Below are 23,454 nucleotides of genomic sequence, written 5' to 3'. Positions count from 1 at the left end.
GACATAGGTCACTGTGGGAAGGAGGGAGCATCAGTGTGCCGAATTGCACCTGTTTGTTGAAGATAGGTACAAACCAGAAGCTTTACTTTTAGATTACAAGTGGCTATTTTCTCAGGGAAGTGGCTGAATACATGCACATGCTAAAACCAACTGAATTTTCTGTCATTGAGATAGAAGGTTTTTAGACTGCAGTCACAAACAATGCTCAACACTAAATGGGAGTTGTCTTTCAAGACTTGGATAACTTCAAGATTTTACAGAAAACACTTATGTGCATGATGTATTTTCCCTTTACAGTACAGAACGAAATGCTGAAATACAGACCTTCCAAGAGATTGACGTTTAATCTTTTTCTGTAATGGTTTAATACATATAAATTCTTGGAGATGAAGGGTGAAGTAGAGGAACTTGGCAAATTGGGTTGCCTTTCTGCAAGCTGAAGATGTTACAAACCCAGACAAACCTCTGAGCCCATCGAAATATCTACGGAACAGTTCAGAAAGAGAAAATATTTACAAAAATATTTTACACTATTACAAAAGGGAAGGAAACGAGGTGTATTTTAGAATAAATTTACTTACTTTTTCTTGTTGTGCTACATAAAAAATACATACTTAAAGCCCGTTTGGGGGTATATTCATTATGAAGTACAAATGAGAATAATTAGGACATACTGTGACATTCTCAGGAAGGAGACAAAGTAGATTGGAAAATGAATTTACAGTTGAGAACTTTCACTGTCAGCTAATGGGATGCTTAGAAATACCAGAGAAACATTAAAAAACCTCGCAGTCCAGCTTAATCTCTGCACCTTATTTGAGCATAACTTTCAGAGTAACTGCTATTCTCCTTGCTTTCCCTATCAGTAAATTAGAACCAATGATTGCTTGTTATTTCTGTGGGTTTTATGAAGATTATTTGATTTACCATTGTTTCTGGTGCATTGCTTTCAAAAGGTTAAGTTCTATATAAATCTGAATAACCTTTTAATTAAAATCTTAGTGAAAAAGTGAAATATGCATGAGGTTCATGTTTGAGATCTTGTACTCCTCTGAAGCTTCTGAAATTTTTGTCGGAAAAGAAAGTAAAATAGTTTCTTAAGAGAGGGGGGAAAAAACTTTCAGAGTACAGACTTTAATTACAGAAGGGGTTCCTATAAGGTATCATTAAAAGATGCCAGGCCTTGGGGGTAACTGGTGGATTCATTCTTTCACAGGTTGTGTGACCCCAAAGCTGTGCGCACTTAGTGAAGAAGAGCAGAAACTGTTATTGCAGCCCGGGCAGTTGTTGTGGACGGATTATTTGCAGCCCTGTATCCCGCCTGCGTGGCTGGGGTGGATTCACTTCCATTCAGCCTCCAGTGATTTCTCCAGATAGCCCGAATCTCACATCAGGGAGCGGTGGTGGAGCTGAGGTTTTTTAAACAGTGTTTGAAGCAGTATTTGAACATGAACGTAGTTCTTTTCTGTTAATTCACAGAATTACGTTAATGCTATAGCATAGTTTCTTGTATTTCACTTGCCATGAGAAATAATTTTCCGCTGAAAATCCTGGTGAAATTAGTGCTTGTAAAGGCACGGAAGTTCCCTATCAAGAATACAGTACACAGCTGAGGGAGTAAAATCCTTATAATTCATGGATGTGTTTATTCAGTTTTGGCCTTGGGAACAAACATCATGAAACAGGATTGCAGATCTTACGCATAGACATATTTGGGTTGCTAATTATAGATAGATGTAAAACATTAGTCCTTTTCAAAACTTTTCAGCAGTAAACTCAAAATGTGGTAGCAGCTTATCTGGAGGGTTTTTTTAGCCTTGAACATTGATTTGTTTAGTATAGCTGCGCTAGCACCAAATTAACAAATAGCAAAGTAAAACATGCTAATGGCGTGTTTTATACTGTCCAGCATAAAGACACTATATATGGTGAAGTAAGATGAATACAATTCTGCATGCGAATAGATACAGACCTAATGCAGTGAGGAATTAGAAGGCAGTAACAGAAAGGAAATGAAGAGTTTATTGTTTTTATAGCTCTAATATCCATTAAAAGTTAGTAACACAGCAGGTGACGGTTTGGGTAAGCGTAAAGTGAATGTTTTGAAATAAATAGCAGTTGGGTGACCTGGGATGTCAGGGCTCTAGACAAGGGTGTGTGTTTGTCAATATATCCTACATGTTTTACAGACTCCTCAGGGAACAGGGGAAGATACAATTTCACCTTTTCTGTGCCAAAACATTTTAATTATATCTTCTTCCAAGTACAGCGGTTCAGTAACCAAGGAGTTGACATTGATGCATGTGTTGATAAAGCTGCAAACATTCAAAATGAGATTAACAAAGATTTTGAGGAAAGGGTGACAGCTAATTTTGCACAGTATTCTGCATCTAATTCAGGTCAGTGTAATGATAGAATATTTTATAACTGTTGTGTCATCCAGAAGGACTTTTATGATGCTTTGTGTTTTTGAGGATTTGTGTATATGAAAGTATAGTTCTCAATACATCATTCAAACAGGTTATAACTTTTTTATTGAACGTCTATTGGTTGTAGCCATAAACAGGAATAAACTTCAGCATTTAGAAGCAATTTTATATATCCATCAGCATTCATCACAGTAATAGGTTCCTTTTGTCTAATTCACCTTGAAAGTATTGACTTCAGATGTGAAGTGGAACCAAAACTACTGTGCCCGTTTTGCGGCAGCGCTTAATATTTGCAAAAGGGTCGGATGGAAAGTTATATTAAGTGTATTTAAATAATCAAACTGTAGTTTCTTTGTATTGTGTGAGACCTTTTGAGAACATCTCAATGTATTTCTGCTCTATTCTCCTCCTTGTTTGAAGGCAACTGACATTCTTCTTTCACTTTTCTTTTTGTTTGTGAAATTTTCTCCTTTTTTTTATCCACTCACTTCTCCATCTGCTTTCACTTTTGTTTGCTTGGGCCGTCTCTCATCCCAACTTGATAATGAGGAATGCGGTGTGACCCTGACCTCTATCAGCCCATGCATGACCTTCTGACTCCCCCACATAACCTTTGACCGTCTCTTTGACAGCTTGATTAATTACCCTGTGTTATGATTTATGAGTAAGTGCTATGTAAAAATAATAGACAACAGGTGGTCCTCTAAAAACTTTTTGTGGCATGTTTTCTTTTCCTGCCTAACTTGATGAGCTATTTTAAGTTGGGAACTTAGCGGGACAATGTGTGTTTGGCAGTAACACGGCATTTTTACACACTCGGACACAGTGCTGGAATTCAGGCAGCCGAGGTGTAGCCGGGATGGAAATATCGCAAAGTGTTAGCAGGGTGCAGTTGCCAAAATGTACATTGGGTGGAAACAGAAAGCGGAGTCAACTGACATTTCAGGCGTTTCAGTCTCAGGTCACGTCTTGAGAAAATTGCTCAAATAATGGAGGGGGCATTTTTCAAGCTGAGCTGCATCTCCAACAGCTATGTTTACTTTAACGCTTCACTAGTGACTTCTGATTGGTTGTCATGACCTCATCCCACTGTTGCACCTACGACGTCGCAACAGTGACATAGATGTACCCTTCTCGTGGAAAAGATGGGAAATGAACAGAACATACATCTTTCAGTAAGATGAATGGACATTGCTGTGTCCGTTTTAACCACGGGCAGGTTTAGGAGCTGAGCACTTTGAGTTGCACTTCCCCTGGGAATTAACTCCAGTCTCGTTGCCAACGATCCAAATAGAAACCTGAACTTGAAAATTCAGGTTGATAAAGCTTAGGAGAGTGATCTCTTTCAGACCCTCGCTCGCAGTCCAGAAAGATAGTTACACAGGTCAAAAGATTCCTCTCCAGCCCTGACCTCTCTGGTCACATATGGTGTCCCATCTTGGTGGATTAAGATGCAGAGCTGAATGCTTTCAGCTCATTATTCCTGTGGCCAGGCAGAAGAGATTTCAAAAGATTTGGAATTTACCTCAAATACTTTGGGGTTCTTTTTTTTAACCTTACTCTTGCTGTCAGAGGCAATAATTTTGGTATTCCTTCCATTTCGAACATCTCGCTTGAACTTCCAGTAAGAGGCAGAAAATACCGCTCCATTCCTGGCTCACGTATTATGGTGGAAAAGGCCCTTTTACGGTGTTCTGTCTTTGTAATAAAGGTATTGTAACCAAGATTCGTGATTCTTTCCAATACTTGACTTTGTTAGCCTGCTTTTCCTTTCGTCATCGTTTGCTGGCTCAGTCATAAGTATTAATTGTATTTGTATTTATGAACCTGAAAGTGGAGTTTGCACACAGTCCTCTACCTCTAGAAGTAGTTACCTGGAGGATGCTAGTAGTTAGTGTAGATTATGTTTTACTTACCTTGAAGCGTTAGAATTTGGGGAAATAGCTGTTAATTGGGTGTTTTAGTCTGAGAGAGAAGCTGTAATTGTGTCCACTGAACTTGTAGATTAGAGGCTGGGACTTGTATTTATCAGTGTCTGTCCTGATTATTGCGTCTCATCACAGACACACTAATGGGGGATGCAAGCAGACCTTGGCTTCTGTGCAACGTCTGTATTCTCCCAGACATGTGGTAGAGCAGGGGGCTTGGCTTGTTTCAGTCAGCTGAAGACTGATGGGGGGGGGGGGTGTCCCAAAGTTTAGCTTTTTACCGTGAAAAAACTTTGCACTTTGGAGAGTGGTTTCTCTTTCTGCGTGCACTGGACACACAGGAGAAAACTGCTCCACTGTAACGTGTGTTTGAAAACATGCCTAATGTTTTACTGGGGGTGGCAAGCTTTAAAAACTCTCCTGGATGATGGTATTTACTTACATCATAGGTCACTACGGTTTAATAATGCTGTAAGCTCATCATAGCTGAAATTGATATTTTTAATGACGTTGTGAGGTATATACTTCTGATCACGACTTTCACTTAAAAAGATACTTTTTAATGAATGTGATTTTTGTCTTTGCTTAACAGTCATGCCAAAGACTGTGTATCTTGCCTAATTATTAAAGTTTGCCTTTCTTTATATATTAGTGGTCTTGTGCGCTCAGTTTTGCACTGACTTGCAGTCTGCTCAAGCCCGCTGTGTTAGTGTGGAGTTCCACCTTTTTTTTAATTTTCTGACTGCACTGAACTTTAATGGTGCAGCTATGCCCACATGAAATACATTTTTTTTAAATTAATTGAACTTAAAAGCCACATTGTTTACATAGATCTTATTTAGAGCTGAGTATTCCTTTTCAGTAGAAAATGCTTGGGCTAAGGCTGAATGAGAGAGGTTGTAACTGGGTACAATTTTACCAGTTATTTTGTTTTTCCGTGTTGCTTTATACATGTTACTCTCAAATCTTCTTTCTGGTGCCATTGTTTACATCTTGCAATTTAGGATGCAGAAGTACAAGGGAAAGGGAAATACACTACGTCATGTAAGCAAAACAATCTGAAAAAGATTACTTTCCTAAGAGAAAGTCTTATGAATTGTAAGATTATTTTTCTTCTCAGTTATGGGAAAACCTATCTCAGTTATTACTTAATTATTTTAATTGTACTGACAGGAAAGGCCTGCTATGTGGGAGAAATGTGAAAAAAAATGTACAGGGAGACATGTTACACTGCTTAAAATATAATTGATAAAAATCCTTTAATTGATTTATGAAATAGTGAATTTAAAAATGGAATAATATTTCATCTGTTGATGTCTATGTGAAAAATTGACATTGTGTCCTCATAAAATTGGACAAATGAGTCATGTAATTTTCAGTTACATAATCAATAACTTAGACAAATTCTACTTCTTTGATGATTTATGTGTCTGTTTTGTGGTCAGCTTAAAGTGGACACAGAGTTTCAAATCCCTGTAACACTTGCAGACCTGTAATAAACGCATGAATTTTGCATTTGGCGTTGTATAGAAAGCAAAACTAATCAATACGCAGAACGTCTCTGCTCAAAATGAGTGGGTCAAGAAGATGAACAGCACAGAGCGCCCCAAAACGACCAGCCTGCCACATACTGCAAAAACTTGGTCCTACCCTGCCACTAGCGAGCTCAAAAACCATCCTTTCATCTGAGGCGTGTGATTTAGGGACGTTCGTAAGCGGTATTCTCCCCTGCGATGGGTTTTGGGCTTGGAATTTTCCACGTTGGAAATTTTACGTGTTAATAGGTAGGGCGTTGTGTGTTCATATGACCAGCAATGGCGTGGGTAGATTTTAAACTTCGTCTCCTTTAATTTTCCGTTTTCCTTTGCCCTTCCCCCTTTGTTTGTTTGTTTGTTTGCCTGTTTGTTTATATTTATCCCAGTTCAGTTCACTCAGCAGGGAGGGCAGGGGAGCGACATGACAGGAGACCGCTTACTCACGGCGCCGCGTCTAGCGAGGAGGCAATTTTCTCTTTGGCCTATGGTGACCTTTTTTGACTACGTCCCTTACGCCAGAGACAGTGTCCTGAATGCCTCTGTTTCACCCTGTTTAGCAGAGTGCAACCGTGCCCTTTAACTTGGTTTTTGGTGGGAGGAGAAGCTACGGCAGACGTTTGAGAAGGGCACAAGGACGAGGGGTAGGAACTCCCTTCAGATGCGATTTTGATAACTAGTCGAGTGTGTCCAACTGTAGAAAATCACCGAGTGACAATCTGTCTACCTGACAGTGGCCACAATGCGCTACAAGGTTTGTGAATGGCTCTACAGATCAGAATAAAGCAAGCCCAGATAAAGTATCTTTTGTTGGTGTGGGCTTGGTTTGCTCTGGCCAGCTAGGTATGGGGACCTCTTTGATCCTCGTGCCTAGCCCAAGTGCAAAACGAAGCACCAACTGAAAAGCTGGAATAAAGCTGTTCAGTTAGATAATTAGTATAGACGTTTCCAAAAAGTAAGTCTTTATCAAAATTTACTCTTAAAGGACAGCTTGATTTTGACTGGGAACCCATGGTAACTTTAAGGACTCATCTGTTAAATGCACGTGCTTCTCTTTTCTCCCTGCGTTTGCGATTATATCTTCCACGAATATTACAATTCTTGTGTGATTTGCCATCATTTAAAAATCATAATAAAATGATTGGCTGATTTATTCAAGATTTATTTCTCATTCATAAATTCATGTATTTTTCAACCAGCTCATTTTCTGAGGCACAAAAAATGCAGCTGGTATGCTCAAAAAGCATCCTGCAGGTCACAAATTTTCTCTGGGTTTGTTGAATACAGGACATAATCCCAGTGAAGTTTTAGAGCAGATTTAAAGATGTACTTAAAAGTCATCCCCACAGTAAAAGAGTTGACTTGTAAGCAATACCACTGAATCAGTTTTGGTATTGATTCATTGTTAGTGCCGCTATTGGCTTCTGCACGGTATGCTTGTTGTCAGCTAGACAAAAGGTTTTACTATTTTAAACTGTGGTGAATAATTTTCACATGCTTTCTTTAATATATATATATATATATATATATATATATATATATGAAATCCCTCCATCCTTTTTATTTTAAAGGTTTTTATTGGCTGGGTAGAAAGCTTTTTATTCATCATTATGTAGAGTTCTTAAAATAATATTTTGCTTTTAGTTCTCATACTGTTTTCTGAAAAAGTCATATAAAGTGCTTATGAATAAAACAACATATTGAATTATTTTAAAGGTAAACCAGGCAACTTTTCTGACACTGAGGGATGTGTATGAGCATAAGTGCACGCACAGACACATATTCACACATCAATATCCCTTTAATGACAGAAATGAAACAAACAGAATAGTCTTAAAATACCCTTCTGTAAATTATGTTGTGTGAACTTACTGAAATAAATATGAAAGTTTTTAAGAGCATTGAAGTAAATGCAAAGCATTTTCAAGCATTAAATCTCCCTTTTCATATTTCTTCTTTTTGTGTGTGTGTGTCTCTTCTAAAACAGGAAGGCTATGGAGTAATAGTACTGAATCCCAATGAGAACTATATTGAAGTGGAGAAGACAAAAGCCCAAGTACAGCTGTCTTCTGATAGCTCAGATGAACCTGCAGAAAAGAGGGAAAGAAAAGATAAAATCCAGAAGGAAACAAAGAAGCGACGTGACTTCTACGAAAAGTATCGAAACCCACAAAAAGAAAAAGAAACTATGCAGATGTACATTAGAGTAAGTTTCTTTTGGTTTTCTTTGCCCTTCTTTAATGACGTATAGATATGCTTACTGTCCATATTGGCTAATAAACAGCAAGCTTTTTTAAAAACAAACACATTACCAAGATGGCATTCAAGAGTTCATACAGAGTTCCTGGCTCTTTATTCTATTGATATTTTTTGTCACTTATTGAATGTGAAGTTTTGGAAGAGTTACAAAACATTCCTTTCTAATTTGAAAGGGGAACTTCAAATAAACCCCAGAGGAACTCACCGGTGCTATCAAGAAAGAGAATGATTTAAGGAAGACTTTGTAAAAATGATTTTGTAAACAGAGTTGTACATAAGAAACACTTTCTAGTGCAGCTTAGGCAACAAATTAGCTTCACATGTCATGCGTGCATTTATTGTATTATACTGTCTTATACTGGGGAGGTGGTAGTTATAGCCTGATAGCTTTTTAACATATTACCTGCTGAATTAATAATGTATTGTGGAAAATACTGGTGTTCATCATGTGTGGTAGCAGATTTACCCTATAATGTATTGTTTTCATATGAGCAGCCATCCATTGTGTTTCAGCTGAACTTCTGAAGGCAGATAAAGGAGGAGAGTTATTAATATCTTAATAAATATTTAAGCTAGAATAGTTCGAGAATGGTGTAATGAGGAAACTCTGTCCCTTACTCTTTTCTTACTCAGTGAACCTTTGCACTTTGTAATGCTACCAGCATGGGATCGTTATAACAGTGCTACCCGAGGATTTCTAATTCTGCAGGGGCCACAAACAGTATTATTTGCACTTTGACATGTTCTGCTTCATATACATACTATGCATTATACATTCGAGACTGAGTCATGCAATTTCCAAAGCCTTTATTATGAAAGTTAGCATTTTCATTCAATGGTAAAACATGTCAAAAACGCCACAGTGTAGTTAAAACTGTAAAAATGTATATGCCTTCCTGGTGCGAAACAGAGAAAAATTCAGCAAAAGGGATGTTGGAATCATCTTAAATTTTAACAAGTTCCTATTAATTGTGGTTTGGCGTAACGGTGTTTGTAGGAGAAATACAGCTGTACTGGCTAGTTAAAAGGGCATGTAATCTGGGTGTGAGTTTATCACTAATACCATAAATTCTACTATGTCTTTTGAGAAATACCTGGCTACTGAGTATGGGAAACAAAAGGATGCATATACATATTCAAAGTCACCAAAAAGCTGCTTTTTCGATCCGCTGCTTTTTATGAGAGATGCCATTCTGCCCACCAGCCAGACCCTGCTTCTAAAGAGGGGCAACCAGGCTTGTCTCAAGGTCCATCAGAAGCCAGTGGACGATGTTGCTGTATTGTCCAGAAAGGTGTTCAGTCAGCATGCTGGTCCAGTGTCCCCTTGTTGAAAGTGTACCTTTTTTTGATACCTTTTTAGCAGTTCCACTTTCTCGTGGCTCTTTTGCTTGATGAGGCATGAAATTTGCCCTCAGGAGGTTTGACCCCCGAAACATAAAATGCATGACTCCATCCCATTTTCTCTTTTGCGTGGCTCCGTGCCTCAATATGAGTGTTGACATTCCCTTTATTCGAATTTCTTCAAAACAAGGAAGGAAGTAGCATAAGTTTTAGTGAAAGTGTGGGTGGTGGTCTCCTTTCCTGGGTGAATTAACTGAAATCGGGTTTTCTGATGCGGTTGGTGTTTTATTCTGAAAGAATTCTTCGGGTTTTTTCTTTAATAGGCTCTAATACAGAGTTTTTAGAAACACAATGAAAATTGTCCCTGTTCGGTGTGTGTGGCAGGGTAAATTACTGCAATTTACTTGCCTAGTGGCAGTCCAACAAAGCTGGACCGCCAATAGGGAGCCATTTACTCCGTTGGGCAGAACTGCTAAGTCTGTAAAAACTTTGTGGCTACAAGAGGAGCTGTGAACGTAGCGTGCTCTGCTCCACCTTCCTGGCCCCAGACAAGGTTGTCAGTCTGTCCAGGCACCGCACGGTGCAAACAAAATGGCGCAATGCCGTATTTGCAATGTATTTCTTGCCTCCCGTGCTTGGGTCCGTAGGATTACGGACCACGTAATTCCGATTACGGAATCGCCATTCGTTTGCACCCCGGGACTTGCTGGCAGGCTTACCTCAACCACAGGGTGCTGGGGGGTGCGGTGCTGGAGCTGGTTTGGAGTAATCTCAAAGGGCAATTTAGATACGACCTTTACTTACTGTGTAGCATAGCATACGTTTGACTTACTGGGCTCTTGAAATAAAACATATTGTCACTCCACAGAAATATTTAAGGATGGTTTATGATTCGTAATGATCTCGTCAAATAATTTTGAAAAACCTGAGTAAGCCTTACAACATCTTTGCCAAGCAGGGCAAACTGGTACAGAGAGACTAGATGAAAAATATCCTCACAAGAAGGCATCAACTGCGTCTAATGTTGAAGGAAAATTCGTTTGTGTCAAATATGCTGGAGAAATTGTTTCAGACCGTTAAGCTGTAGGAATAAATATCCCCGCTTATGTTCTCATAGGGTCATTGAGATCTGTTGTGATCTGATGAGGAAATGCCATTTGAACAAATTAAAGCTGTCTGGATGATGCTCCCACTTGTGCAGTTAGATTTTCCAAGCATTAGAAAAATGGAACTCTTCCATGGTAAATTTTTCAAGTATTTTATCTATTTTCATAGAAAAAAACAGATAGCTAGGATACTCAAGAATATGTAAAAGCAGAGTCTTAAAAAACGAACTCTCAAATTGCACTGTATTTTTGTACAAAATAGTATAAATAAAAAGGACTATGGGAATGTGTAGTGCATTAAGCATAGTGCTTGAAAGATCAAAGTACTTATTGTTTCATGCTGGAAGTTTTCTTAACTATGAAATAATGTACTTTCTGGCATACATTATAGCTTGTTAAAGGGACTGATTTGGTCTGGGCAGTAAACATCATGTCAAACATTATGGCAGAAAAACCTGCTTAATATGTTTTGTAATAAGACAGAATTTTTTGTTCTTGAAAACATCTGCCAACTGAATTCACGAGTGAAGACAGAAAATGTCATCAATTCAGTAACAATCTTATAAATTTGGTTTCTTTTTTGGCGATGCAAACCAAGGAAAAAACTTCTTGATAATCAGCATTGACTATAATACTTTATGGAATGATTAAACAAAAGCATTTTACTTTTATATAACATGCTAATGAATGCATATGAATTTTAATACTCTTACTGTTCAGATTTTAACAAGCATATTGCCAGCAGATCATTTTAAAAGCATCTGTTTTTTAATGTGTTGAATGGAGGATTGAGCCAAATAGCTAAATATGTACATACATCCTTTTAAAAAACATATTTCTATCCTTACTTATAGATACTACCATTTTTTCTTAGACCACCAGAGGCTGCTGCTGTACATATTGGCTAATGCTTCCCTCCAGAGACTTAATACCCTAGCCAACCTTCATTTATTACTGAACTAAACTGAGAATTTGTTGATCTCTAACCTTTTTCTATGGAAACAGGTCATACAGGCTTAAATGTGACATGATTATTCCCTCCATCCTCCAAGCCATCTCCCACTCCCTACAGATTTTCACACTGACAGTGTCTTCTCTATGTTAAGACACTTAGAAATGTAAATCAGTATTTATCCCCTTCTAAATAGCATTCACCACTTAAACAAGTATACTGAATGGATTCTGAAATGTTATTAAAGAAAAAAGTATAAATCGCATAATTTTATAATAATAGTAATTTGCGATAATGTTGTTGCCGCAATAGTCGAGGGGTATCAAAGAGGCAACGAAGGAAGAAGTAGGAAGAAGTAGTACCTTTTCTCAGACCAGCTGATGGGGTCAGGTTTTCTGGGCAAAAGGGATAAACCTTTCCTAGGCCTGTATGCTAGGAATTTTGTCCTTTTTTTTCCACCGAGCTTAGCTGCTTTAATAATTCTTACTGCAAATATTATTTTTACTATAGCACAATCTATAACAGAGCTATTTATACTAGCAGCGTATCAATGAGATTAAATTAATTTTGGATGTAACATACTTTTCATAAATAATTTTTCACATTTTCTGCGAGAGATTAAATAGAAAAAGATCATGTGCAACTAATTAATTTGTTTTACTAAAAATGGATGCATCAGGATAATTTGTGCCAGTATTTAGGAGAAAGTGGTAAAAGGCAGGTTTATTAATATACGGTTAAGTACGCAGCGACTGCTGGTGGGCAGGAAATCCTGGCAAGCGTGCAAGCACAGTTGTGCCATTTCTGCTTATTGTTCGGTACGGCTGACACGAGGCATCGCCTGACTGAAGGTCACCGCAGAGTGTCCGCTTGTGCAGGGTGACCTTTCGGTGCAGCGGGTTTATTTCACGTTGGAGACGGGGCCGTTTCCCGGCGTAGCTGCGGTCCCGCCAGCTGCGCAGGTCTGGCCCCGTGGCCGTCCCTGGGCAGATGCAGGCTCCCTCTGCCTACCCTGTGACTTGGCAAGGTGCGCGCCTGCTCTCGTCCAGAGCCTGTGTGACTGCATTAGCGTGCTGCTGAGACCAAGCTAATAAGCCCTTTATTCCACCAGAAGAGACAAAATGACAAGCGCTAGGCAGACAGCTCCCGAGAGGTAAGGGACATGCTCCAGCACAGAGAAAGTCCGTGGCAGACCTGGGCATCAGGACCCAAACCTCCGAAGTCTCAGTCCAACGTTTATATTACAATACCTTTTTTTTTCCTCTCTTACAACTTCCAGAGTTACTTTACCTATACGTCTGAAATAACACATGGTTTTACTTTGTCTATATTTACCTTTCAAAGCCTGTTACTTCCTTCTGTTCCTGTGAAATCTCTTTCACTTCTAAGCAACAGCAAAATCATGCAGGCCATGGAAAACTCATGAGAACTGCTTAGAAACTACCATGGCTTTATTGTTCATGCCCCACGTTACCAGTGGGCGTTCAGAGTTAAACAAGACTGCAATTCAGGCGCTGGGATGTAAACGTGCAGTGACATTCTGGGTGCCCTGGAGAGATCTGGCCCGTGTCTTACAGGACCTGCACCGGTGGAGACCTGCACCACCCCGGCCCAGCAGCTGGAAGCCAAGCAGAAGACTCTAAAGCATCTAAGATGGCACTGAGCACCTACAGTTAGGCCTCAGCATCATTCCTAAAGGGTCAGATAAGCTTTAAGTTCTTATAGTAATTTCTGTAGAACAGGAAAAATATGTGTATGTCATACTTCATTCTATTGACACTACAACAAACAGGCATCTTACATTAAATAGCTAAAGAATGTAGAGTTTAAACTATAGTAGTATTCAATAATTCATGCACAGGCTATTTAGCTTGTGCAGTTAAATTAGGTATTTTAAAAAATCCTGAGAATGTAAAGACTTCTTATGGTATGTTTTGCGTCTACTAGTCTGGAAAAGTTATATTTGTCTTCTTTTCCTTGAGCAAGTGAGAAATCAGAGACGCAGATAATCACTGAAGGAAGATTTTGCATCTCTTCAAGAGCACCACCGGCTCTTCGTTCTGCCATACCCTCTCTTTGTTCTGCGTTTCCCAAGTATGGTTTAATCAAAGAAAAGGAATAAATCGGGGCCATCTAGCTTTGGTGTCTTTCAAACATTCATTACATGATGCCGACAAAATGTGCATTGTTAGATCCGGCTCCTAAAACGTGAGGCAAGCCGTGTGAGTTTCCAAAAGAAAGAACCAGCTTGCATCTCTCCTCCCACCACGAGCTGTGCAGTGCTCCCGTTGTGCTAAAAAAGACCGTCTCTCGCAGGTCAGATGAGTCCTCCTTCCTTTCAGATGGGATGCAGGCTTGGTAAACCTGGCCAGTTAGCAAGCTAATGGTAAAGAAAACTAGCTCAGCGGAAAGCGGACCTACTTGTTGAAGGCAAAGATGAATAAAATTATTCAAACTTCTTGTACTCGGATAGTGCCTGTCTTTGATTGTAGAGAGATTGCAGTTAAGGACTGAAAAGCCCTCCTAGGTCACCTGGTTCATCCTCCTGCCAGTACAGATTGCTCTCTGCAAGTATCCTTTATCATTTATCATACAGAATCAAAGGATAATGCCCTTTTAGCTGATATCCAAAACAAGGATAATATCCTCTAACCTACTGCACGCAGTTGCACGTTTTGATGCTAGATTTCAGTGTGTTTGGGAAAACTGGCAGAAAAAATGTAGCAGGGGCTACATACACCTTTTTGCAAAACTTGGAGGTTCTTTACGTGTTTTTTTTCTTGGGGACCAGTCAGCCGTAAGAGCCTTGATATAGCGAGAGATGATGAAAATTAATTTCTGAGATAAATAAATATAGTCATCTTAAGATGAATGGTGCTGTTGCAAAATAACCCTTTTCTATGGGGACGCACCACCGCACCCCACTCCTTTAGAAATATTTATGGGTTTGGGGTGGGGGGTTATGAGGACTGTACCGTGATGCATGGAGGTCAGGAAAACAGCATTTGTGGAGTCCTAGGAACTGAATGTCAGCAGACAGGGAACCGGGGCACAGGATGCACAGTATGTTCAAGGATGTTGTTTTCACCTCATCTGCTACAGAAAACAAAGTGAAAATTCAGGAAAAAATACAAAAAAAAAAAAAAATCTAGCTTTTGGGATTAAGATAAATCTGGTAGTTCCTCTGTAGTCTGCTTGGCTGCCTGCAGCAGTGACAGCTGCCAAAGGGGCTAGAAGTAGTGGAGGAAATGGTGGCATGGAGGAATATGGAATAAGCTGCCCAGAAAAATGTGAGTTCCTACCCTGTAATTCATAGGTGGCTCACAATTTGAAAAATTAATTGATTACAGCCCTTTCATTCGTTACATTTTAAAATCCTAATGAGTGAAGGATTTTACTAACTAAAATTCTTACTTCTTGTGAATTTACTTACTGTGCGATGTTATTTTGAATTATTTACCTCTTGACAGCAAGGTTTATCTTTTTAGTCAACTCATTGTCATCCTTATACAGGCAAAGAAATATGCCTTATTGTGGGCTCTGAGGAGAACAGAGTCGTGACCTCCATTCTCGCTATGCCTTAGTGAACTCTCTAGCTGATCAGCACGCCCTGAGAACTACCTTTTACCAACTTCAGGGCTGTTAACTTCATTTTCATAGTGTCCAGACAGAAGTCTTTCCTAAGGTAGTCTGTTTTATGGTATCTCCAGCCATGAACTCATCTAAATTTTGAGAAATCTTCCCATTCCTCCCTCAGCTGAATCCTTGTTTTATCCTTCTCTCCCTGGCTAAAAGGGGATGCAAAACTGATCAAAAATGCTTTTTGTCTTTTGTGGCCGGTGGTGTCAGTAGCAGGTTTTGTCCCCTGAATCGGCTGCATGCTGTTCAGCTGCGCTCTTCTACACTTTGTTATCTAACAGTTGATTCTCTTTCTCTTTGTCTGTATTTTTGATCAGTACTTGGCAAGAGTGAATTTGTCGATACACAATGAGGTATATTTTCTTTATTATTAAGTAATACTTGAATTTTAGTTACTTTTCCCAATAGATGGCACTGCTTGGAGAGAAACTACTGAATAAAGTAAGACCAAGTTGCATTTAGAGTTACCAAGAGTTGCGTGTGTTGAGGAGCCTTAAGTTTTTCTGGGCTCTTAAGCAACAGTTTGGGATCTTCTAGCTTGGGACTTTTAGCAAAAGCGTGGAGCGAGAGAAGTATCACAACTATATTGAACAGGTTCTTCGGAAAGGAGGGGACGTCCCTGGGTTAGTAGCTTTTGACAGACATAATCATGCTTCTTCTATTACTGGCAAGCAGTGTGAGTAATTACGGGGATTGCACATCAGGGTCGCAGGAGCTCCAGTTGTCGTTCTGCTGTTAGATCATATAGCAGGAGGGATCCTTAGTTCACCATCAGGATGTGATGAAACAATTTGCCATGCATCCAGCCAAGTGTCAATTTTTTAGTTCTTTAATAAAATACTGCTCCTGGTTGCTAAGCCTCTTCACCTTTGAAAAAAACAGCAAAAATATTACATCTGGTTTTGTCATGTCCTTGTTGAATTAGGGAGTGAGTGGAAGAGTTGCTCTGTCCCAAAAGACTTACTTTACAACTTGCACATTGTCTAGTATCACTTAAGTTTGGGTCAGTCGTCAGTCATTATACCTGTAATGCAGTGTGAATTACACGGGGCAGTTCCCCCTTACACACACACACAAGCGCACGTGCATGTATGTGCACACAGGCACTACCTACACTGAAGCACACAAAACCTAGACGTGTTCTTGCGTGTTCAGTGTCCTGCAAACTCTGCAGGAGGTGGGCTCTGACATAATGTGTGCAGGCAGAGGATACGTAAGACTGGAAAGATTCCTTTTTACCAAAAGCAAAGATTTAATCAGTACATCCAGTCATACAGTACAGCAAGAAATTTAAAATGTCGTTAATTCAGACAATACGCCTGGTACTTCATAAGCATCTGCAACGTGTTTGTTCTTTCGGACTGTTTTTTCCTTCCAGGATGGTTTTTCATTCCTATCTCCTATCTTTTCCACCTGCTGTATAACTGAATAATCTGATTTCATGGATCTTGCAAGTTCAGCCTATATCCTAGAAAAGTGGGCAATTGACATTATCACTTAATTGTGTCACAACCACTCTGTTCTTAACCTGGGAAAACAGAAGCCTTAATTGCATGTAGACGTTAAGAAGACAGATATTTATTTCTTTTAGGGCTCTGGTTTGCTGAGGAATTCTTTTGAAGTTAGCAAATTAAGTAATGAAGAAATTTAGCAAAGCTTAGGCTGCATAAGTAGTTTTGAAAGATTTCTAGGTTCTGCAATTAACTTTGTGGTCTTATCTTTTGATAAGTCACTGCCCTCACACATTCCACCTTGCGGTACACCTCTCTGAGCCTCTGGGTACTCCACTTTTCCTGTTGTTTGAAAAATGAACAAACACATTTGATGACAGGATAATGTTATTCATCGTGTGTCCTTTGCACTGGCTGCCAAAAAAGGGTAGGCTTATGTTTAACGGCTGTTGCTTATTTTTAAATCCCTTACCAGTGAAGACCTTGGCCGTGTATGCAATCCTCCTCGTTGAGATATGTCAAGCTTTCAGACGCTGCGTGCTGTTTAAGGCTCTGGCTGCTTTGCCTTAAGTGGGCAAATGAGTTATTGCTGTGATAGATCTTAAAATAACAGCATCTGATTTGATCATGGAGTCCACTTGTCTTAAATACCTTTCTGCTGCTGTTGGCTCTTTGTTCATTATGTTCTTTTACCGTTTCCTTTCCCCTTCTGTTTTGAACTACCTCAGCTGACTGACAGTTTGGCTGATATTTAAATGGATTTTTATCCTGATGGGCACCAGACAGTATCATCACTGGAGTGGAAGTTCAGATACTGTTGTTATTCTGTTAAAATTGTGGTAAATAACCATGACATCATTTCCTAACACTATGAAGTAACACCTATTTCTACCCAAAGATAAAGTGACCAGGCAAAATTCAGCTCTGCTAGAGTCAGCAAAGACAGACTGCAGTTGCAAAAGGTGACCACTGCCTCAGTTGTGCTGGGGGTCCACAGAGCATGCAGAAGTTGGAAAGAAAAGGTTATGTCACGGAAATATTGTAAATGATTTTGTGTCTGCAGTGGTAGTCATCTGCAGGACCTCTCTGGAGTGTGTTCTAACTCACTCTTGTCTCAAACGCATGTGGTTCAAAGTTTGGGGAACTTCCACAACATACAGTTTTACACTTCTGCGACACTGGAACTACAGAGCTTGCTCTTTTTGCTTTTGACGGAAAGTATCAGGTACTTGTGACCAGTCCTGGCTGACACTGCTTTGAGCATGGTGTTGGACTAGATGACCTGCAGAGGTGCTCTCCAGCTGATGTGGTTCAATGGTTCTACCATTACTAAGTTCCACCTCATCCCTCAAAGAAGTATTTAAGTTGTGGATAGGCTTTGTGGACATTGTGAAGAGAGGAGAATTTCCCTGTCTCAGAACATTTGGTACTACTGAGGTTGTGGTTGGTCATCCACTTACAAAGAGCAGGCTCAGGTGATTGAGACCAGGAAGCCTGCCTAGCTATTAACATGGTTAATACCATGTGGTCTTGCACAAGTAGTGCTACAGAAATGTACCTTGAAAGATATAAGCCCCTCCAGACAGGCAGTGGTGTTTCTTGGTATTTTTAACACAGGCATGTTGAGCAGAACGTTGATGATTTCTTCAGAGATCAAGAAATTCCCCAAGCAAGATCATCTGCTTAAATTTGCTGAAGCACCTTAGAGCAGTACAGCAGTAGGAGGTTTTTTGCAGATGTTCTCCAGATGTTATTGGCATGCCCGTTTTTGAATAATGGGAAGGATATAAGTACTGTCCATGTCCTTCCTACTCCCTCTCCTTTGTTTTTTCTTCAGCGAAAAGGGGTTTGCCTACATTGTTAATTTAAGTCCACAAACTTTCATTTTAAACTACAAAGCAGTTCTTGAGTTTCGGGAAGAGAAAAAATACCCTGTGACATTCAAATTGATTATTTGCCAAGTGTGTGTTTAGAGCAGAATTAAAAAGGCTGCATCTTTGTTAAAGTATTAGTGAACAGCAGTTTAATTAAGCCTGTGCACAACTGCTTCTTAGAAGATTTTGTCTACACTGTTAATTTCAAAGTGAGACCTGAATCTATATCTCAGCTGCAGGCCGGTGCATTAACTACAGGTTCCCTTGAAGCCCTTGAACAGGCCCCAAGTTTCTCTTCATCTCTTAAACCTGCGCCCATGTTCATAAAGAGTTACGTATTATTTAAGATACTCCTGTCCAGTTTTCTGTGAATGATTGGAAGAAGTCTGTTCATGCAGACACCTGCATTGCCACCTCCAAAACTAATCCGTGCTGCTTGGTGGAACGGCAGTTTTGGGTATTCTGGCGTTGTACTGGGATATCGGACACAGTGAATGGGAACGCATTTTGGGGGATTTCCAGGGCATCTGGTACCTGGCAACTATCGGTTCTTACCACTCATTGTCAGCTTTGTTACTAAACAAGATTTAGGACTTAAAATATGTTAGTATAGAAACATTTGCACTAACAGAGCTAAACTACAAAAATAGCAAAATACGTTAAACGTGGATTGTTAAACAGTGTTCAACTGTTGTTAGTCATAAGAGCTATCAGAGCTCTTCCAAAGACTCAGTTAGCCTGAAGATCTGGTTAATCAGCTTCTACAGGACATCCAGGACCAGAGACAACTTACCCAGGCTGTTCTTGGGGTCACAGCTTTTCTGCTGCCACCATTAAGGACAGATCCTCTAGTTGCCCAGGTCCATTCTTTTGCACAATCTCTTTCTTCTCCAGTGCAGGATGGAGTCAGTCCGGCTTCTCTTTTCCTGTTTATCTGCACTTCATTCCCTGTCACCAAGCACTGGGACATTTTGTGGCAATATGGGGATGTGGTGGGTTGACTTTGGCTGGCCATCAGGTGCCCACCCAGCCACTCTATCACTCCCCTCCTCAACTGGACAGGGGAGAGAAAATGCAACAAAAGGCTCATGGGTCGAGATAAGGACAGGGAGACCACTCAGCAGTTACCATCACGGGCAAAACAGACTTGACTTGGGGAAATTAATTTCATTTATTGCCAATTAACAACAGAGCAGGATAATGAGAAATAAGAACAATCTTAAAACCCCTTCCTCCCACCCCTCCCTTCTTCCCAGGCTCAACTTCACTCCCGATTTCTCTAATTCCTCCCCTCGAGTGGCACAGGGGGACAGGGAATGGGGGTTGCGGTCAGTTCATCACACATTGTCTCTGCCGCTCCTTCCTCCTCACAGTCTTCCCCTGCTCCAGCGTGGGGTCCTCCACTGGTGCAGGTGGATATCTGCTCCACCTCACAGAAGAAAGACCTGAGATATTAAGCAGGAGGACGTGCTCAATCAATAATGCTTCTATCTTTTCCTGATAAATTTTATTGGGTTTGCACCATTGTTGATGAGCGAACTGAATTTTTTTTCAGAGAGGCACTGGTATTGGGGTGGCATGGCAAAGCCCAGCAAACAGCTGAAATGGGATTTAGCATATGTCAAATAAATACAGGGAGGGTTTGTTAGGATTGTTGTCTATTTTCGTCCTGATGTAATGTTTTATAGCAAACTCATAGAAACTTTGACAAGAAATGTTGGAAGAGTAGTCTGTAAGACGGACAGTGTATGTGCATCATGATACAGAGAAGCTTCACAAAAGGAAATTAAAGGGTAGAATTATTTTTAAGTACAGCACAATAAGGTCCAAGCCTCCAAAACTAAGTAACGGTTTGAATGAGTGCAGGTTGCAGATGTTGAATCCACTTAAGCCTTGTTTTAAAACACGTCAAACAAATGGTGTTGGCTCATAAAGGATTAAAATGGCATCAGGGACCATTTTTAACAGTAACAAAAGCTACATCCCTGTGGTTTTTGGAGGGTTTATTCTTCTTATCCCACCCACCAGCATAGACATCATAGGTTACATATTCTATAGAAGATAGATATTATTCTCAAGATCTTCCGTTATCTCTCAGATTTCTGTTCTGTTATTGTTCGGTCTATAATCTCAGTAAGACCCCCAATGTTTGGCCTGTGCTGCCTGAGTTAGAAGATTGCTCCCAATTTTCCAGTTAGGTCAACCAAAAAAATTAAGATATGACAGAGGGTCAGTGGAAGAAATTCATATCAAAACAACTGCTCACCATGTCATTATGACAACCTGCTGTAACAAATGTGCTTCTGTTTTAACTTATGACAATTAATTGCTAAAAGTAATTTAATCTGACAGTGGCAAGATGTTGAAAGACTCGTGAAGATGTCATAAAAACGACCTTTCTGCCCATGTGCAACCAAAAGCCATTTTTAACAAGAAGCCTCAAAAACAGTACAACTTCTTTTGTACTTTGTTAATTAGTTATTGATTTGAAACAATGCTCTGCCAAATATTGTCAGATTAGCTAGACGCCAGCAAGGTCACGGTGTGACAGTCTAGTCCTGATAATCTTATGGTATATAAGAAATCTTTTTTCTCTGAACCTTTTGTTCCGATATCCTGAGAATTACATTTCCTGGCTTTAGCATTTGTGCTAATTTAAAATACAGCCAAGCTGTCTGTTATGTAGTTGGATGTTTTGAGTTGTTAAAAAATGACAGTGCGTTAGAAGAAAATTGCTAGTGATCTAATGTCTAATGATCTTCGGCGGCGGCGATGCACCGCTGCTGCAACGCCAACGCCCTCACTAATCTGAGCGGAAAAGAGCCTGCGCGAGGGAGTCGCAGGGTTCAAGCCAGAGGTAAAACGAGCAAGTCCTGAGGTTGTTTAGCGACTCATCAGGATTAAAGATCATTTCCTAGCTGACATTATTGCAAAACAAAAATAACGGAGGTGGGTCTGGACGGGAAAACTGAGAATTAAGACTTGAATGGCTCAACATTCAACTTTTCAGATTACTGAAACGAGAACCAACAGAAAACACAAATCTGAATTTCAGATTGTGTTTGTCATCTGTTTAGATAATTATTTTATAAGCTAATGGCAGTTACTTCAAATACAATTAATTGTAGTACGCTACATATTAAGGCACTTCAGCAAATCTTTATAACTGTACATTAAATAAATAATATATCAGTTTACTTAAAGCACTGAGCACTTTGCACTCTTTATTAGGAGAAATCAAATAGCTTTGAGCCTGTTAAATCTTTCTTTCACTTAAATAACTGCTCTTGAGTGTATGTAATAAATAGAGACAGAGACGTCAAGAAGAAAAATACAGGGCGAAGCCATTCTATTTAGTTTAACTTGTGTAAGAGATATAAACTCTGCAACAGAGACTTTACAGCTGAGCTTTGTTCTGAAACTGTAGCTGTTAATGAAAATACTAAGTTGTTGTTTTACTTAAATGTGTTGAAGTTTGTTAGATTCATTGTTTCCTGTGGTGGGGAAATCTGCATTTTTCTTGGCCAAAATGCTATTTTTCTTGCAATAGCATGGTTAAAAAAAAGGTCTGTTTCTCATTACAACATATAAACAGATTGAAAGAACTGGAAAGTAAAATAGTCTTTAAGTAGTTTAGGAAACAGAAAAATAACACTTCTGCATTGGGAGTTTTTGAACGTTTCAGATGCATTCGTTTCAAAAGAAATTGTTTTTAGTGTTTAGAAAAATGCATGTAATCGTTTAAACAACTGGCATGATCTCTCTTTGTGTCTTGCGAAGATAATTCTTTCTGTAAAAGTATTGTATTCATTTTTATTTACTTGTCCCCACAATTAATCTATTAATTGCCAGAAACATGGCTGGTAGGGAGGACAGCTGCGAAGATACAACCTGATGGTTTGTTTTAGAAATGCTCTTTTGTTCCCATAATTCAATCACACAAAAGGCCGTCTTTGGTGATGTTCGTTACGTTAGGCAGAAATATGTTGTAGGCAAAATCTCGATCCCTGAGATTAAGCAGTTTGGAAAGAAAAACGTTTGAGGAGACATAAAAAAGATGCATGTAGAATGTAGGGATACGTAGCAGTAGTATTGTACTGAAGTGCAACTGCCCCAGCCTTTGGGTATTCTTACCAATTGGAGTCTCTTTGGCCAAACTGCTTTACTAGTTATTTAAATTAGAGTATGTAAGTCCACCCACAGAGGTTGGCAGATACCGTGCTTGGAGCATCATGGCACAGGGATTTTCATGTGAGCCGTACAGGTATTTGTCAATAGCCACGGTACGACTGTGCAGAGAGGACTGGTCTGAGGAATTGTTATTACACCTCCGGTCTGACGAGTTTCCCCATGCAGGATTTCCAACCTGTTTGCCAGAAGACGCTGCTTCAAATTCGGGCTTCCTTCACCTGGAACCCTGCAAGTTATATGGAAAGGGGAAAAAAATATCAAAAAAGCAAAAATCCAAAAGTCTGTCAGAGAGCTAAAAGGGAAATCAGTTATTTTTTTTCTAAAGTAAAACTTCCTTTGATTCATTTCCCTCCTTCCTCCTATTCTCTTCTCCTGCATCTCTTTCCTCTCCGTGAGTCAGCAATGTTCTTGTCCCCAGACTAAAAAAGACAAATGTCATATTTGTGTTTATTTACGTTCTTGTCTTAATGATAAAATAATTCTCTTAGGTGACTCCTGCCGCGTCTGTCAATTTGGAAACAATTTAAATAAAAAGGACACTGCAGATATTCAGGGGCAAGACCTGGTTTGAAGGAAGGCTTTTAACTATTTCCTCTCCAGCTCGATAGGAAGCAACTGGCCACTAAAAAAAAACCAACCACCCCTCACTTAAAATACCAACCCCAAGCTTTTGCTGGAGGTGATAATTAAGAGCCACTGAGAAACGATTTTGTCTAAATTTTTCTTCTTGTCGGTCTTCTTTCCTGCACTTT

At 39.6% G+C, this 23,454-nt stretch overlaps 1 protein-coding gene across 4 annotated transcripts in view; it reads left to right on the top strand.

Annotated features, from left to right (window-relative positions):
• ARB2A (ARB2 cotranscriptional regulator A) overlaps positions 1-23,454 on the top strand; it is a 276,984-nt gene that overhangs the window by 129,984 nt on the left and 123,546 nt on the right. For all 4 annotated transcript variants that reach the window (XM_076361993.1, XM_076361992.1, XM_076361994.1 and 1 more), the window contains exon 7: positions 7,877-8,095. In XM_076361993.1, coding sequence (XP_076218108.1) covers positions 7,877-8,095 — 219 coding nt within the window. The remainder of the gene's footprint in view (positions 1-7,876; positions 8,096-23,454) is intronic.

Source organism: Aptenodytes patagonicus, chromosome Z, assembly GCF_965638725.1.
Source record: "Aptenodytes patagonicus chromosome Z, bAptPat1.pri.cur, whole genome shotgun sequence".
NCBI classification, from domain to species: Eukaryota; Metazoa; Chordata; class Aves; order Sphenisciformes; family Spheniscidae; genus Aptenodytes; species Aptenodytes patagonicus.
The sequence above is the reverse complement of the archived record's forward strand: the minus strand, read 5'-3'. Positions and strand labels throughout refer to the sequence as shown.